At 52.7% G+C, this 15880-nt stretch overlaps 7 protein-coding genes across 7 annotated transcripts; 2 read left to right on the forward strand and 5 right to left on the reverse strand.

Annotated features, from left to right (window-relative positions):
- N0V89_003395 (uncharacterized protein) lies at window positions 1-2163 on the reverse strand (the record flags this gene model as incomplete). The annotated part of the gene is made up of 1 exon (XM_056212197.1): window positions 1-2163. One exon carries the CDS (start codon window positions 2161-2163, stop codon window positions 1-3), a length of 2163 nt encoding a protein of 720 aa, XP_056072505.1.
- Window positions 2164-2872: 709 nt separating this feature from the next.
- On the reverse strand, window positions 2873-3584 carry N0V89_003396 (uncharacterized protein; the record flags this gene model as incomplete). Its single annotated transcript, XM_056212198.1, has 2 exons — window positions 2873-3299; window positions 3505-3584. 2 exons carry the CDS (start codon window positions 3582-3584, stop codon window positions 2873-2875), a joined length of 507 nt encoding a protein of 168 aa, XP_056072506.1.
- A 1021-nt stretch (window positions 3585-4605) lies between these two features.
- N0V89_003397 (uncharacterized protein) lies at window positions 4606-5762 on the forward strand (the record flags this gene model as incomplete). Its single annotated transcript, XM_056212199.1, has 2 exons — window positions 4606-4635; window positions 4686-5762. The coding sequence occupies 2 exons, from the start codon at window positions 4606-4608 to the stop codon at window positions 5760-5762; spliced, it is 1107 nt and encodes a 368-aa protein (XP_056072507.1).
- A 780-nt stretch (window positions 5763-6542) lies between these two features.
- N0V89_003398 (uncharacterized protein) lies at window positions 6543-8762 on the forward strand (the record flags this gene model as incomplete). Its single annotated transcript, XM_056212200.1, has 6 exons — window positions 6543-7311; window positions 7360-7541; window positions 7594-7704; window positions 7757-8128; window positions 8261-8283; window positions 8336-8762. 6 exons carry the CDS (start codon window positions 6543-6545, stop codon window positions 8760-8762), a joined length of 1884 nt encoding a protein of 627 aa, XP_056072508.1.
- A 1278-nt stretch (window positions 8763-10040) lies between these two features.
- Window positions 10041-11138, reverse strand: N0V89_003399 (uncharacterized protein; the record flags this gene model as incomplete). The annotated part of the gene is made up of 3 exons (XM_056212201.1): window positions 10041-10774; window positions 10798-10805; window positions 11131-11138. The coding sequence occupies 3 exons, from the start codon at window positions 11136-11138 to the stop codon at window positions 10041-10043; spliced, it is 750 nt and encodes a 249-aa protein (XP_056072509.1).
- A 764-nt stretch (window positions 11139-11902) lies between these two features.
- On the reverse strand, window positions 11903-13118 carry N0V89_003400 (uncharacterized protein; the record flags this gene model as incomplete). The annotated part of the gene is made up of 2 exons (XM_056212202.1): window positions 11903-12910; window positions 12960-13118. The coding sequence occupies 2 exons, from the start codon at window positions 13116-13118 to the stop codon at window positions 11903-11905; spliced, it is 1167 nt and encodes a 388-aa protein (XP_056072510.1).
- Window positions 13119-13611: 493 nt separating this feature from the next.
- N0V89_003401 (uncharacterized protein) lies at window positions 13612-15517 on the reverse strand (the record flags this gene model as incomplete). The annotated part of the gene is made up of 4 exons (XM_056212203.1): window positions 13612-13677; window positions 13761-14276; window positions 14326-14697; window positions 14753-15517. The coding sequence occupies 4 exons, from the start codon at window positions 15515-15517 to the stop codon at window positions 13612-13614; spliced, it is 1719 nt and encodes a 572-aa protein (XP_056072511.1).
- Window positions 15518-15880: the final 363 nt, after the last annotated feature.

Here is a 15880-nt window from a genome sequence, read left to right on the forward strand (position 1 = left end):
TTACTCTAGAGGATGGGCGCCCGCGTCCAGTAGCAACAACTTGATGCCCACCTCGTCGTCCCATTTAGAAGCCATCTGAAGTGCGCTTACGCCTGATGTGTTCTGTGTGTGAGGGTCTTTACCCGGTATGTTGGGGTCTGCACCTGCATCTAATAGTAGCTTTACGACATCTGCGTTGCCCCTCCGAGCTGCGGCCTGGAGTGCATTACCATACCTTCCACCCTGTGCGTTCACGTTGGCGCCTGCATCTAATAGAAGCCTTATCGTCGCCGTGTGTCTACTATAAGCTGCCACTTGGAGTGCATTGCCGTACTTTCCACCCTGTGCGTTCACGTCGGCGCCTGCATCTAATAGTAGCCTTATCGTCGCCTCGTCTCCATCCGAAGCCGCTGCCTGGAGTGCATTGCCGTACTCTCCACCCTGTGCGTTCACGTCGGCGCGCGCGTCTAGTAGCAACTTCACGGTTGACTCATTGGCCCAGCTCGAAGCCATCTGGAGTGCGTTGTTCCCGTTATAGTAGTCACTCCTTGTGTTGACGCTGACGCCTGCATCTAGCAGCTTCTTTACAACCGCAAGGTTGCGCCTACTGGATGCGGCCCTGACGAGTGCGTTGCTGTAGTACTCATCTTGCGGGTCCACAGGGCCAATTAGATTGAGAATCAACTCCGCAGTCCGCGTGTAGTTTTCTTCCAGAGCCTCTGCAAGCAGCGACCCTTTCCATTCCTTCTTTTCTTCGTCCCCGAAAACGAAATATTTCAGCAATTGTTCCACGACCAGGTCGCAGCCTAGATTTGCAGCTCTGTAGATGGCGTTTCTCCGGTCACGAATCACAACCACTTTTACGTGCTGCTCGATGCTACCCCATGAATAGACCTGCAGATCTTTTTCATACTTCTCGTTCCCGAGCTTTTTAGTCCTGTCTAGAACCGACATTACCTGATCATAACATGTTTTCTGGCTCTGAAGGGCGCTTTCTGTTCTCTTCTCGAACAAGAGCAGTGCTGGATCAGCAGAGACCAGTATGCGCTGGGAACGATATTCCAGAGCATACGCATTACTTATTACTTCCCCAGTTTGAAGGTGAGGATACAGGATTTCTGTTGTGCGCGCTTCATAGCTTTCGAATATGAAACAGGTTGTGTTCACTGTCGTGAAGGAAGCCATGAGATTAAGGACCTCATGGTAGGCGAATAGTCCAGATCTTATAGCCGAAGTAGATCGAAGCAGGTGTGGAATAGTCTCGTTAAGGACCTGGTCAATTGGCCTTTGGTAGTCTATTGTAACACTCTCCATGTCTAGCTGATCGCTTGACAGACCAAGGAGGGCGTAAATTTTGTCGCGTTCATCGGTCGCTTTACTTGCTTGAAACCTGCGCAGAAGAGTGCGTAAATCCGGCTTCTGGGCCCACCAAGACCCTGAGCGTGTAGAATTCGCCATAATTTCTAACACCGGTTTGCAATGCAGTGGAATTTCTCCCTCCAACTGAACGAGAGATGGTGCGAGGACAAATGTTTCCGCCGGGATGGACCAAGCACCAGAGCAGACATCGGCTGTTTGTGCATTGGCTACCTCTTGTAGGATCCAGACCCTTGCGAACCACTCTCTGTTTAGCATCTGCTGCAGACCGTTCCGATGCTTTTCCCAGCGGTGGTCTTTGGGCATCTCTTTCCCGGTATGATGGTGGATGAGCGCTTCCGCCAAAGACATCATGTCTGAAGTTGGCTTGCCCAGCCAAAAGAGGACTTTCTCAGCATGTCTGTAGATTTCACCCATTTGCTGAACCTGATGACCCTGCTCTTCTTTGTCGGCTTGATTTATACAGACCGCATCAATCCATAGAAAGCGATCTCTATCGCTCCGTCGCAAGCACTGTAGGGCCGCGTACAGGTTGTCCGTGATCCAGAATTGTTTCCCATTGACTGTGATACGTTCGACAAGCTCGCTACTACCCCATGTGTAGGAAAGAGCCTCATAGGGAATGTGCCCGTCATCTCGTGACTGCAAGGAGAGCTCGCATTCAAGCATCATCCCTTCAGATTTCAGTAGCTTCAGTAGTCGGTAACTCGATGCTTTAGACCCCAGAGGCTGATACTGGTACGTGCTTGAAGCTTGTAGCATCAGAGGCACCTGCGTAGCAACTGGGACAGGTGCAGTCGTGGCCATGTTCCCTCTCGTTTGTTGCTGCTTGTGTCTTTGGGCAACGCTCGTGCAAGGCTATCGGTGAAAGGTGATGCCTAGGATGGAAGCACAGAAAGCGCAAGGCTACATCCAATTTTCATCGGCGTGCATCGGTGCGAAGGAAAAAATATTGATTGAAGGACTTTTCCCAAAAGAGCGCAGCGTAAGGATGTAGTGGGGTGGAGGGCGTTCAAAAGCGAGGGAAGGTTCGAAACGTCGAGGGGGGATGTTGTGAGGGGTGCTGCGTGGCTCAGCTCAAGCGCCACCATGCAAGAAGCAAGGCAGCAATGACAGATATTGTTATTGTGTAACCTCGGATACGAGCTTAGTATGATCGAGCCGAGCGTGAGCGTACAGCGAAAGGTCCAGCGCCATGCGCAAAGCGGAACTGCAGGTGCAGGCCACTCTAGCTGCGGTGTACTTCATCCAAAGGAACTTGAGCAGACGAGGATCCAATAACAGCCTTGTTCTTCTCCTGAATGGCGGAGTCATGCTCAGTGTTGGGCGCGAGCCTTGCCATAATCGGTTCTGCATTTGCTTTCGCAGGCTGATGCAGCTCAGCAACCGTCTCGGCTTTCTCAAACAACACAGAAGCTGTGCTTGTAGCATCGCTAGGTGGAAGCTGCGGTGCGGTCGCGGAGCTACTACGCGCGAGTTGCGCCTCATCTGCGAGCTCGATACGCAGAAAGATGTGCTAGTCGAATTTGTAGGGCATGTAATGGGAGATGAGGACTGAGTACATGGTAGGCGAGAAGAACGAGGCTGTTGCGCCGTACAGGGCAGGGACGCCCCATGTCGGTAGTCTCCATGTTGATTCGCCGCACAAGGCTTTCGATGTACCGAGCCAGATAGCCAGACCGGTGAAGAAGACCAGGATAGGCGATAACATGGCTGCGAGACGCGTCTGACCGGACCATAGCAGCGTCAGCGCAAGCGGGACGATACCAGGACACGGCAGGACTATCCCAGTCATGTTTGTGCCACCGTAGTCGAGCGCGAGCGCGATGCCCGTGATGAAGCACCCCCTGGATGCAACCGTCAGATGGCTTACTTTTACGAGCTTCTTACCTGAGGCTTTGGGATTGATGTTGGTCTTGAACACATAAAAGGCAAGGCGACACCTAGTTACCATAGCGATAGCACATCGCCGTCGCAGAATTCATTGATCCACAGCCACAACGAGATCCACGACGAGATCACCGCCGACGCTGTTAACCATGTCCCTACGCTTCGATTCGCCATGAAGAGCATCTGATGTGTCGGAGTCCTCGGAAAGGTTGGATTCTGAATCTTGAGAGCTATAGGAATGATACCGCAGAAAGCGACTTCCAGCCGATAAGCAAGGCGTAGCCGGTGGATTGAGGCACGAGCTCGATGCCGCCAACACCCAGCTGGAGCGACGACATATTGGTTTTACCTTTGAAACTAGGGACGAAAGCGTCTCTTTCAGTAGCAAAGTATTAGCCAGACCAAGACGTTGCAAGCTCGTGTGCTTTAGTACCACGGGCAATGTAAGTCTTCGAGCAGTCCAAAAGTCGATACTGACGGAATTTAGGGCACGGGAAAGAAATAAATGATTCTGAAGGCCTTCGTGATGAAAATCCAAGTCTTTTGGAAGCCGGTCTCTGGCGCTACCCTCAGAGCAAGACGGAAAACTACAAAAAGCTGTCTTTCTGTACTGATGGGAGGATCATGGTGGGCCGGAAACAGTGGCTGATGAGCTTGGGCGATGGCTTGACAGCTCAGGTGTGGAAAAATCTAATCTGGCACATTTTGTCAATCTGGGCGCCTTTGAAGACAATTCAAAACATCTGATCCCAAAATTGCAGCGAGGCGGTAGGTGTAGGACATCAATCAACGAGCGCTAGGGAGGTGTCTGCTGGGGAAGAGAGGTACCGCGCAATATCAGCGATGAATTGGTTTTATCTCGATATGAGCATCTGCGTGGTCCTCTCGAGCCTGATTAGTCAAAATTGAAGTCACGTGTCTAAGTTCTTTCCAAGGTTCCAAGGTTAATCGGCCCACACGTATTGGCGTAGTTAACATGCTGTCAATACCACAGTACCATTGTTCTTGACTCGATCAAAATATCGTTGATCCTTCGCGCAGCTGCGGACTGGTTCAAGATATTCGCCAGGACGCTAGTGACGTTAGTGGCGCGGATGACGGCTAGGCTCGCTTGTTTCGAGTGGGATATGGAAAGGAAGGTGCATACGAGGAACGCACGAGCCATCGGTCCGGCAGAACTTTTTGAGGTCTTCCAGCTACACGTGCAACAACAACAAGCCACACTGCGAGATCTGCAGCCCCATGTCAACAAAAGCAGTCCCGAAGAGTCTATACAGCTTGGCAACAAGACATCCTAGTTGCATCCGAGGCTTTTACAAATCACAGAGGCCTGCGTGGCCGACCGTGAAACAGCCCGTTATGGACCTTTCGACAGCGGCTGCTGTTGAAGTCCGTATGTCAGTCATCTACTCAAGGCGAGTCGTACTAACACACACCAGAAGAAAGGATCCGTACATCATGACACCCATGCACAGCCCCCTGAGTTCATTCAAAGACAACATTGGAAATACCAAAGCATGCGAAGGGCGGATCTAGAAAACGACACCAGCATCCAGGATCTTAGTAATTGGGAGAATCTCACAGAGAAACAGCAGGATATATGGAGACCGGCGGGTGCAATTCCAGGAGACCAAGTTCGGGCCGCGTGTGAAGCATATGCTGGAGGAAAGCCACTCCAGACACCTGTTGAAGATGTTCCTTTCTTCGAACATCGAGACTTTCCAGGCCTGCAGGTTGTTCCTGGTCTTCTGCCGCCCGAGACACAGGTTTTGTTCACGTCTTGTTTAATGCATCGAGATCTCGCGGATCCGGGCCATAAGATGAATCTCCAGGCGGATTACGACGTCCCTTACCCACCCAAATCATCATCAGCAGACCCACAGCGCTTCGATAGTTCCTTCTTCGCTCGCGAACGAGCGGCTGCTGAAGATGTTCTTGTACCGAAGGTACCGGTCAAGCACAAACAGCTAAACAACGAACAATTTCTGTACACGAAACTACGCTGGCTTACACTGGGTGAACAATACGACTGGCCAACGCGCAGTTACGCAAAACATGCCACGCCTTTCCCAGCGGACCTTTCAACCCTCGTTACTGGCCTGTTTCCACACATACGCCCGGAATCCGGAGTCGTCTTGATGTACGGAGCGAAAGATTTCATGCCTGTACATCGCGATGTCAGTGAGCAGTGCCAACGCGCCCTTGCTAGTTTCAGCGTAGGTTGTGATGGTATTTTCATCATGGCTCGAGGAGAAGACGAAGGTGAGGGGGACAATGCGCCGAGAACCGTCGCGATCAGGATTCGAAGTGGAGATGTGGTCCATCTGACAGGCCAAGCACGATGGGCCTGGCATGCAATGGCTCGAACTATACCGAGTACATGTCCTTCCTATCTATCCGACTGGCCGCTTGGTACGCCGGGCGCAACCCCGGAAGAGCAGAAAATGCATAAGAAGTGGAAGGGATACATGGGCACGAAGCGTATCAATGTCAGCTGTCGCCAGGTTTGGGACTGAGTTGGGACTCTCGAACTGATATAGGCATGCATGAGGAAATTCGGACGTTGCACCCAAGCACGTTAGTCGCATCCGCTTTGGAGTATACATGAAATGCCCAGCTCATGCATTGTTTATTGGAGAAGCCAAGTAATGTCTCTCCGACAACTTATCCAAGATCGAGATCTGGTATGGAGTCTTCATCCGCACCTCTCGACGCGTGTCAATATACAAGCGTCGCAAGCGCGCGTGAGTTGCGCGCCTTGATTGTTTCTATCATCCCTCACGAGCTGTGACATCATGTTCTACACTAATGCAGAGGACGCCGTAGGAGTACCACACCTCCGCCCCATGCATGTCGGCCATCGCAATACGGGCTGTGTGTGGATCAACGGCAATGCATGTCGCGTATACCCTCCCCTCCATTGCCTGCTCGGGACATCACCGAAGTCACCATGGACATACCCCCACTTGTGAACCTAGCTTGCACTAGGCGAGTCATCGCCGTGCACGCGCGCCGCGCTTGCCAGTGCCCTGCGCAAGACTCAACGATGGTTCGCCAATTGTGGCCTTTTGTACTTTATCCGCGTGTGACGCTTTTCCATGGTCGTACAAGACCAACGTTGCAAAGATACGGCTCCCGGGTTCTTGCCGCAATCCTAGTCCGCCCCTCTTGAAACATGTTCTTGCGCCCTCTATAACTCCACACTACGCTCCACACTTACACGGTCCTACAATCGTTCGTCCTCGCCTCGCTCCGCAGGCCCTTTGTTTTCTTCAGTTCTTGCGAATGCGGTCACAATGGTGTTAACTCTCTGGGGTCGCCAGATCCGATACCACAGCCCGTGGGTACAAAGCATCATCAGTGGTGTCGGCGTCGGAGCTTCAGCCGGCATCTATGTTGCGCTTAATTTGCTGGGAGCCGGTGGCGGCAGACCAGACTCCGCGCACGTCGTTCAAGTTGTCAACGCGACGTTATGCTCAGTCTGGTTCTTCTCTTCCTCGTTCGGTGGCTCTATCCTGAACAAGCTCGGCCCAGGCATCACCATGTGTCTCGGCGTGCAGACGTACGCTGTTTACGTCGGTTCGCTCTGGTACTACGACGAGACAGGCAAAACGGGGTATCCGTACGCTGCCGGCCCGATTATTGGAATTGGGGCTGGAATGGTGTTCATCACTGCGGGCTACATCGCGACTGCGTACCCTGAAGAAAGAGATAAGGGTGCATATGCGACAATGTTGATGAATATGCAAGGTCTTGGGTCGGTCATCGGAGGCATTATCCCGGTCATCATCAACAGAAACAAAGACACTGCAGCTGGAGTGCCCCGACCAGTCTACATTTCGTTCATTGTCATCATGATTATCGGAGGGCTCATTACGCTGCTCTTGCAACGTCCACAGAAGCTTAGAAGAGACGATGGTTCAACGGTAGCTGTGCATCCAGCTCGTGGAGCCTGGGAAGAGTTGAGGTCAAATTTGTTGATTTTTAGCGATCCGATTCTGCTCATGATGTTGCCGGCATTCTTCCCAGCTGAGTGTTTCTTGGTTTACAGCGGTTCTGTCAATGGTGAGACTGTACGTGGAAAACTGTTGGTCCACTCTCTGACCTGAGTAGCCTACCTGAACGGCCTTCGCGCTCGTTCGCTGTTATCTTTTGTCGCTGTCTGCCTACAAATTCCTGCTGGCTGGGCACTGCAATGGATTCTCGACCGCCCAACCTGGGGAAGGCGCAAACGTGGTCTCATCGGGCTAACCATCGTTGCTGTTCCACTGGTCGCAGCTTGGGTCTGGGAAATGGTGCGTTTCGTGTAGTTTCTAATTGCGCCCTTCGACACTAACGATGCCACAGATCCGCGTGCGCAATTACGACCGCAATGTCGCGGTCACAAATCCCACCGATTGGGATGAGCCGAGGTTCGGTTGGATCTTCGTGCTGTTCATGTTGAATTGGGTGTTTTCAGTGAGTATACCGACGCATACATTCAGCCCTCGCAAGACTAATTTCCCCACAGCAACTATGGCACAACATCGTCTACTACTGGATCGGCGCCATCACCAACTCCCCCCAAAAGCTCACCCACTACGTCGGCGTCTTCCGCGGTGTCCTCGGCGCCGGCGAAGCCGTCTGCTTCGGTCTCGACTCCATCAAGATTCCTTTCCTCGCCGAAGCCGGTGGCGTCCTGCTATTCTACGTCCTCGGCATTTGCAGTTTCTACTACCTTGGTATCTACCATATCAAGGACACGAATTACGACCATCGCGAAGAGGGCGCTGTCATCCCGAACCATATCTTGGAGGGCAAGGGGTTGACGGAGGGGCAAGATGTTGCGCAGATAAGGAGGAATTCTACTCTGGAGGAAAGCTCGGAGAAAGAGGAAGTCAAGGTTGGTGGGGATGCCTGATGTAGATGATTTATTATAGGGAGAGGTATCTGTTAGGCGCAAATTAAAGAGGTATTGGGAAACTATACGGCTGCGCGAAACTCAAGCGAACTCTAGATATGGAAAAACTAACAGTGGGCTAATGGCTCACAGAATCAGTACGAGAAACATTCCCAGACCAACAATAAAGCTCATCGAAGGAAGTACCAGAGCCGTGGCTATTCCAGGGCGCGAAGTTGCGGCAGCTGGAGTGCCCGAGCTACCACCCGTACCGCCGGTCCCGACAGCGCTCAGGCCCGACTCAAGCCCATCAGATGCGGATGGATCCGGTGTCGCCGAAAGACCCGACTCAAGCGACCCAGTAGCCTCCGATTCAGAAGGATCCGGTGTCTCCGTCGCCGACGACACATCCCCCTCTCCAGACGTACACCCCAGCCCACCAAAATTAATACACCCCGGCTTCACAGCACCGCACACAGACCCAGGCGGACAATACCAATCATCGTCCACAGACACACACTGCACCGATGGCTTCGGAAGCCCGGCAGCCGTACACGCAGGCTGGCTCTATCACATCACTCAGCATCAGCTCTCCTCCGTGTCGTCACCGCGGCGACAGAAGGGATCTTACATATGAAGCGACGCTAGCACCGCAGTAGGAGCTGTCGCTCACCGGACAGCATCCTTCGTCGGAAGTCCCTTGGTTCACGCACCAGTCGGTTAGGGGACAGCAGCCGCCCGCGCAACAGGCTGCGCCGCCGGTACAGCAGCCGGGTTGGTTGGGGCAGGTTGCGTAGCCGAGGGTGATGCCTTGGGAGCAGTCGGAGACGGGGTAGGGGTCTACGAAGACGGCGGTTGTGAGGGCAGAAAGGGAGAGGGCGATGGAGAGTAGGGAGTGGATGAAGTGCATTTCTTTCTTTGGGTAGATTGAAGTGGGTCTTGAGGAAATTGCACCAGTCTATAGGTCTAAGGCTACATCTTTATCAGGCGTTTAACTAATGGTTTTGCAGGAGTAGAGTTTCGCGGCAGTTTGCTTCAGCTGAAGCTCCTCCGCGTACTCGCTACGGCCTGTGGAGGCGTAGGCGTGGAGCCATACATCAACCTTAATCTCAGCCTTATGGCGCTGGTTAATGTCGAGGTGTAAGCGAAAACGAACGTATAGCTCTTTTGGGCCTTGAGGTGGTGCCTATCATCATGGGCGGTCGACGGTCCGTTCATACCACCCCTTGCTGCTCTGAACTTGGTGATCGCTGCTCTTGACCGGTCTGATATCCTACGACGATGCCTCCTCCCCCTTGCCAAAGTCATGCGTAAAGTAAATGCACGCGCGACGTGAGCTCTAATAGCGAGGTTACGATACGTGGACATTTCTTTTAGAAGAGCTGATTTGTCGAATTTGGTGAAGTTGGTCTCCTCAAGGCTCTTCTATAACAGCCGCTCTCGTAAGGAAGTCTTCACCCCGAGCGTGCTGTTCCGGCCACTCATTTTGGCTCGCTTCCACTCCCGACGTCCCCCTGCTTCCTCGCATAGTCCCCCGACTCGTAGTCCAACTCCAGCCCAACGACAACTTCCCCAGGAAATTCTGCTCCTCCCTCTTCTTCTCGTAGTTTTGCCAGAAAATGAACTGCGGCGGTCGCAGCACCCTGTGTCGCCGGACGATACGCGGGATGTAAGGACAACACCCCACGATGATAACAATGCCCAATTCCGCCATGCTGTCTGCGGTTAGTGGGTATTTGTCTTAGGGGGAGGACTCTGCATACCATATAATCGCCGTCTGCGTAAGCAACCACGTCTTATCCTCGCGCTGCAAAATCAACACACGGAAATAGAGCCCAAGACACCCGATCGCAACAGCTCTGTTCACGTCAGCCTCTCTCCGAATCTCCTTCATTTACGGAGGTTCACGCAGCACTTACAGCCCCCCCACCGCAAAAACCGCTAATATCGACACCTTCTTCCTCACATCAAACCTCAGCTTCCAAACCGCCCACATCGGCACCAAAAACGCCTCAACATCGCTCAAAGTATTCAGGCCCCCAATCGCCATATTCAACCTGTTGCTATCCATACACCGCCCCGGCACAGTGGGCGTCCAAATCTTCTCCCTCGGCCAGCACGTAAAGACGTAAAGGAAGAGGAACGTCGTGTACGCCACCGCGTTGAGCGCCAGGCTCACAGTAATAACCCAGTACACGGCATCCCTAATCCGCGGCGACGTGAAAATGCGCTTCAGCTGCATGAAGATAGTGGCTTTGGCGAAGCCGCCCGAGATGGTGTAGCAGATGAAGATGTAGCTGTAGCGGCGGGAGCCTGCGATGAGGGTAGGCACAGGCACGTCGCCTATGTGACGTGCGATGCCATGTGTGGTGTTGATGCATATTAAAGTGGCCTGGGCGATGAAGGCGAGCCAGGCGGTGTAGGAGAAGATGTCTTCTGGGCGGAGGAGGCGGGCGTAGATGTTTTCGTAGAGGCGGATGAGGATGAAGAGGAGGGTTATGGCTTGGACGGAGACGGTCGCTGCGATGACTTGGTTAAGGAGGTTGGGCGGGTTTACGAAGTTGGGTTGAGGTCCTGGGGGCGGTGGGCTCGCAACGCTCGAGTTCATGGTCGTGAGAGTCGCACGGGTGTGCTCCTGCAAGCAGCGGCCTGCACATTGATAAGAAAGGTACATGTGGAGCTTCCTCGTTCTGTGGCAATGCAAATCCCACGTTTCGGGCTTGCGGCAGCCGAAATGGGAGCATTCGTGGGATTTGTCCTCACATGCGGTAAGTTTGCGGGGTCGAACAAAGAATTGTCCATGGTGGTGATAAGATTGCGGCGCTTCTACCACGCGGTAAACAAAGAATCTCTGCTCGGCACCTCTAGTCTCTGATAATCTCGTAGTGTTTCAGAATGCCGGAATCGTCGAAGAAAGAAAGGTACTTCCAAATGTAACTTCGACCGCCACATGGCGATCGCGTTAAAGCGTACGCAGAGTGTGATGAATCATAAAATTGCACTACCATGCCATGGTATGCAGTCTCAACGATGATTGCCTCAGCCCTCTAGTGTACAAGAAAATCATTATTAGTCGATGTAGATCCGGTTGACACATTCAGACAATTACCAAATTGCGGTGACATTGCCCCTAGCCGGTTTGCTAGTTTGGTAAAGTGAATGCTACACAATAGTGTTTGTAGAAACCCAACAGCCAGCGCAACCCTTTCCATCATCTACAATGGGATCCGTCCCAATTTCGAAATACACAAATAGACACCGCCAACGTCCTACAAAACCCAACCACCCATCTCCACCCCTCACTCCTCCCTCTCCCCAAAACCCTCACCCTCACCCCACTCTCCGTCCCCAAACTCGTCATCCCAACAAAGCAGTCATAGTTCGTCTGCACATCCCTCTCCTCGCTCGTCCCCATATCTCCAGCTCCATCCACCGCCACACATACGCAGTGCCAAAGTACAACTCACTCGTCGCCAGATTCATGCCCAGGCAGCTTCTGCTTCCGCGGCCAAACGCAAACCAGTTTTTCTTCAGGTCGGGGTTGTCGAGCCAGCGTTGCGGGCGGAAGGCCATGGGGAGGGGTAAATCTTTGGGTCGGTGTGGAGGAGGTAGGCGGACTGCATGACGGGGTGCCGCGGGGAGGGTGTAGGGGCCGTAGTGGAGGTCTTCGGTGGTGGGGATGCGCGGTTGGCGGGAGGAGACGCCGTGGGATACGCGGAGGCCTTCTGTTATTATAGCGGACTGTAGACGTTAGACAGAGTGAGCGACGCAGTGTAATTACAATGTGCTTACGAGGTATGGTAGGGCTTCAAGCTGAGGCAGCGAGACTTTTGAATCTTTCGTGGGGAGGACCGTCTTCAACTCTTGCAGTAACTGACTTCCAATGTCTTTCTCTTTTAAGAGATAGTATATTGTGACAGCTAGTGCCCGCGCCGTTGTTTCCGTCCCCGCGCCCATGAAGACACTGCTCTCCGCCATCAAGCGGAAGGGCTCTTTCTCCTCTGGCGGCAGCTTCACTTCAGGGTCATCCCTAAAAACGTGGAATATCGACCTGTGGCCCGCCTTCTCACCACTTCCATCTTCATAATTCATGATCTTTGTAATCCTAGCCAAGAGCCCGGCATTGAACTCATTCATGACCACAATCTCAGGCGAGAGGTAAGCGACGCGCTCAGGCGGCAGATCGAACATCCAGTTAATCAACGTCGGAAATTGCCGCGCAATCGGCCGCATCTGAAGGCCCATATGCAATATATCCAGCATCTGCTTGCCGTACCTGGGCCGTTCCATGCTGTTCATGCCCTCGCCGAAGCAATACTCGCTGATGATGTCCATAGTCATGGCTGCAAAAGCGCAGTTCAGATTCACGATGCCTTGCCCGCCTTCGCCAATGTCACGAGTCATATCCTGCTTCAGCCTCGCGAGAAGCCTATTCGTTGTATTAATGATCAGAGGCTCAAGCGCTTGCACGTTTCGCTTGCTGAAGAAGCCGCTTGTGGCGTTGCGCCGCATTTTGTGCAGGTCGTGGTCCATTGCCTCGAGCATCGCACCGCTGAAGGTCTTTGCGCCGGAGTGATGCGACCAAGAGCAGCGATCGCGTTTGTGTGCATTTCCGGTAGCGTAGATAGTGTCGAGGTAGGAGTGGTCGTGGATGTGCACGTGAAAGGGGTTGATGCGGATGATGGGGCCGTATTTGTCGTGTAGCTCTCTGAGCTTGAAGCCGTATTGATATTTGTGTGGGTAGACATCGTAGTAGAATTCATACCAGAATGTCAGGGCCGCGAGCTTGTCAGGTTAGTGCCGAGTGGTCGGTGATGGTAGGGTATACACGTACTCTAGGCCCGGGAATGTGCGCTATTGGATGGAAGTAGACGCGATATACGCCTATAGTTATCCAATACGAGAGCCAGATTGCGAAGAAGGTCCCGAACAGTTTTCCAGCACTGATTGTCTGGGCCTGCTCGAGATAGGATGTGAGGACGTGGGCATCCATTTCCAAAGAAAGATGGACCAGCAGACGTCTGCGTATCTGCCCCCTTCATATTGTCGCTTCGGAGACAAATACAGTATCTGCGATAGTAAGCGGAGACTTTCCGATATACTCGTGGACCAAAGTGGCTAAAGATGAGAAATTACGCTGAGGCGCTCTACACTAGGACGCTATTGTCTCATAGCGTGCCCTGCATACTCAGCAATCGCCCGGCTCATAATAAGCGCTACAAGGAAATAGGACAAGGTCCGTACATATGTAGCACCCAGGTATCGGCCAGGGAAGACGGTTCGTACTCTCCATATGTCCAAATCACTTAGTATGGGGGCCGAAAACATAGTGGACTGCGTCACACGTTCGAGACCTCGTTTCGTATAGAAATGTCTATGTATGCAACTCACGTTTCCCCGCAGCAGTGCTTGACTTGTTTACTAGTAGCTACCAGCTTCCCTAGAGCAACCACATACTTCTTCCTCAAACGCACAGCAGGCCTGCGCTATAGGTCTTGAAATTCGAGCTTGACCAACAGGGTGCATGTCGTTTCGTGACCTCTGAGATCCAACTGAAGTAAAGATACAAAGTTAGCTTGCGCCAGTAAAGGAATGCAAGGGGAACATTAGCTGCATCTTGAGGGGTCACACGTACCATACGTATGAAATTCCAGCCTGGCGTGGCGTACATCAGCCGCACTGCAGCCACTGCGAATAATGGATTGCGCGCGAAAGAATCATCGCTCTTGATGAGGAGACGTAAGAATACCAACTCATTATCATCGTACTCCCACTCCAGAACCTCCTTCCACAATGGATTGGTCGGCGCTGGGTTCTCTTTATGGAGGAATCCGGTAAGTTTGTGTGGCTTGTATGGTTGCGTCTTGCGCTTCTGTGGTACATTCTGAAGGTCATCCGGATGAACAAGCGTGCAGGTAAGGTATGGTTTGATCTCATCGTCGCGGCCTGATGGCAGAGGTACATCCGTTGCACCAGCCACATGCAACCTGAGTCGCTTTCGCCTACCAGTGTTGAGATGGCCATCCCCACCCAAACGTAAAGGGGCAGGTTTCAAAACGTAGCCACCGGAACCTGAGAAGAGGGCTTCGTTCAATTGCGAACTGGCTCCAAACGTTTGCCAGTTCAATGCGCAGATCTGGGCACCGATTCCCTACTTAGGTTAACACACAAGGAATGTGCTCATTAGGAGTAAAACTTACCCAAAATGGGACAGGCGCAAGGTTCCTAGACGAAATACGTGTACCTTTAGGGAAGACACGCATCAGATGTTGCGAATTATGCACAGCAATCTTGGGACTGTTTGCTGGCATGTGGGATACCAGGCCGGTTTCCGAGACGTTGATCAGTTGGTGATGGGGTGCATTCTCAAGTACACTTTCGTACCAGGAGTTGTTCACTGGCTTCACCGACTGTGCATAGACGCCCAGCCCGGCTAGCTCGGGGATGATGCCTCCAACGTTGACTGCCTTCTTTTGCTCTCGATACTGTTGGTGCGCTTTTCGCTGCTCTTCGTCTTCGGATGAATCACTGCTGTCGTCACTGTCTTTCTCGTCTGGAAGATGGTATTCAACCTTTGTAACGGGATTATAGTCAGCATAGGTTATGAGGGAGGGATGCCTTACGCACAATCACAACGACCTTGTTGCCAAGTTCGGCAAGAGTCACATGCTCACCACCTCCTTCCTGTTCGCGAGTGCCCTTTTCGCGTATAGATCTACTCAGAAGGCGATCTTCAAACACTTCTCTCATAATCTGCACCAACCGAAGCTGGCCTTGGCTGCTGCAGTGGTTTTCAAGTGATATGATGATGGGGGCGGCATGGCGCTCCTCCCGGGCTTCTTTGTCCACGACGTCGCGAATCACTTCGCATACCTTGCGGAAGGGGATATGGGACACGAGTGTGTAGCCATGAGTGACTTTAGGCTCATTCTTGTCGTCATCGTTGTCCCAGGCATCGATCTCGACGCAACGAGAACCGGTGTAGAGGGCTATCTCATACGCTGACGCATGGCTCTCTCCGAAGAGTTGATGAGCCATCAAGTAGGTGTTGTGGCTTGAGCTGATGAAGTAGTCCGGCAGCGGATGTCCTCGGTCGAGGACCTCCGGAGGGACATGAATGTGCGGGCGATCGAGCATCTCTCTCAAAGCTGAAGTAGACTCATCGTGGTCCACGCCGGCTTCATCTTCAGAGAGCACGCCTTCTTTCGCTAGAAACGTTCTCAAAGCGCGGCTTACTTTGAGCTGATTCTTAGTGATGGCAGACTGTCGGGAGGCATGGCCACCACCAGCCACAGTCTGTTCGTCAATGGCCTCACCCTTGTCTTCATCGTCGACCTCCGATCGCTTGGAGAAGGGGTTGAGCTTAGCGATACCGGAGACGAGTTCGGACATGATTGACAGCTGGTTGCAGGATAATAGGGAGCAGTAGGATGTGTTGTGTTCACACGGACGCGAACGATGACGTTCCGCTGCGGCTGGTGGGGCTGGGCTCAGCTGTGGAATCGCGCTAACCAAAAAAGAAAGCCACGATCGGCCACGTCTTCAGCGCAATCCTTCACTCGCTTCCTTTGCTCTCCAATTGTCTAATGGTCTCAGCATGCAAGTTATCAAAGCAGACGACAGCTAATGCACATCGTCATTTCTTAATCACACACAAAAGCTGGTCAGCCAATAGTCACTCTGTCCGCAGACGCACAGTTTCATCGAAGCCTCCTTTGAATTGAGCCCCAACGCGTGCAAAGACTGTTTCCCCTG

Source organism: Didymosphaeria variabile (assembly GCF_027946475.1).
Source record: "Didymosphaeria variabile strain IMI 356815 chromosome Unknown scaffold_3, whole genome shotgun sequence".
NCBI classification, from domain to species: Eukaryota; Fungi; Ascomycota; class Dothideomycetes; order Pleosporales; family Didymosphaeriaceae; genus Didymosphaeria; species Didymosphaeria variabile.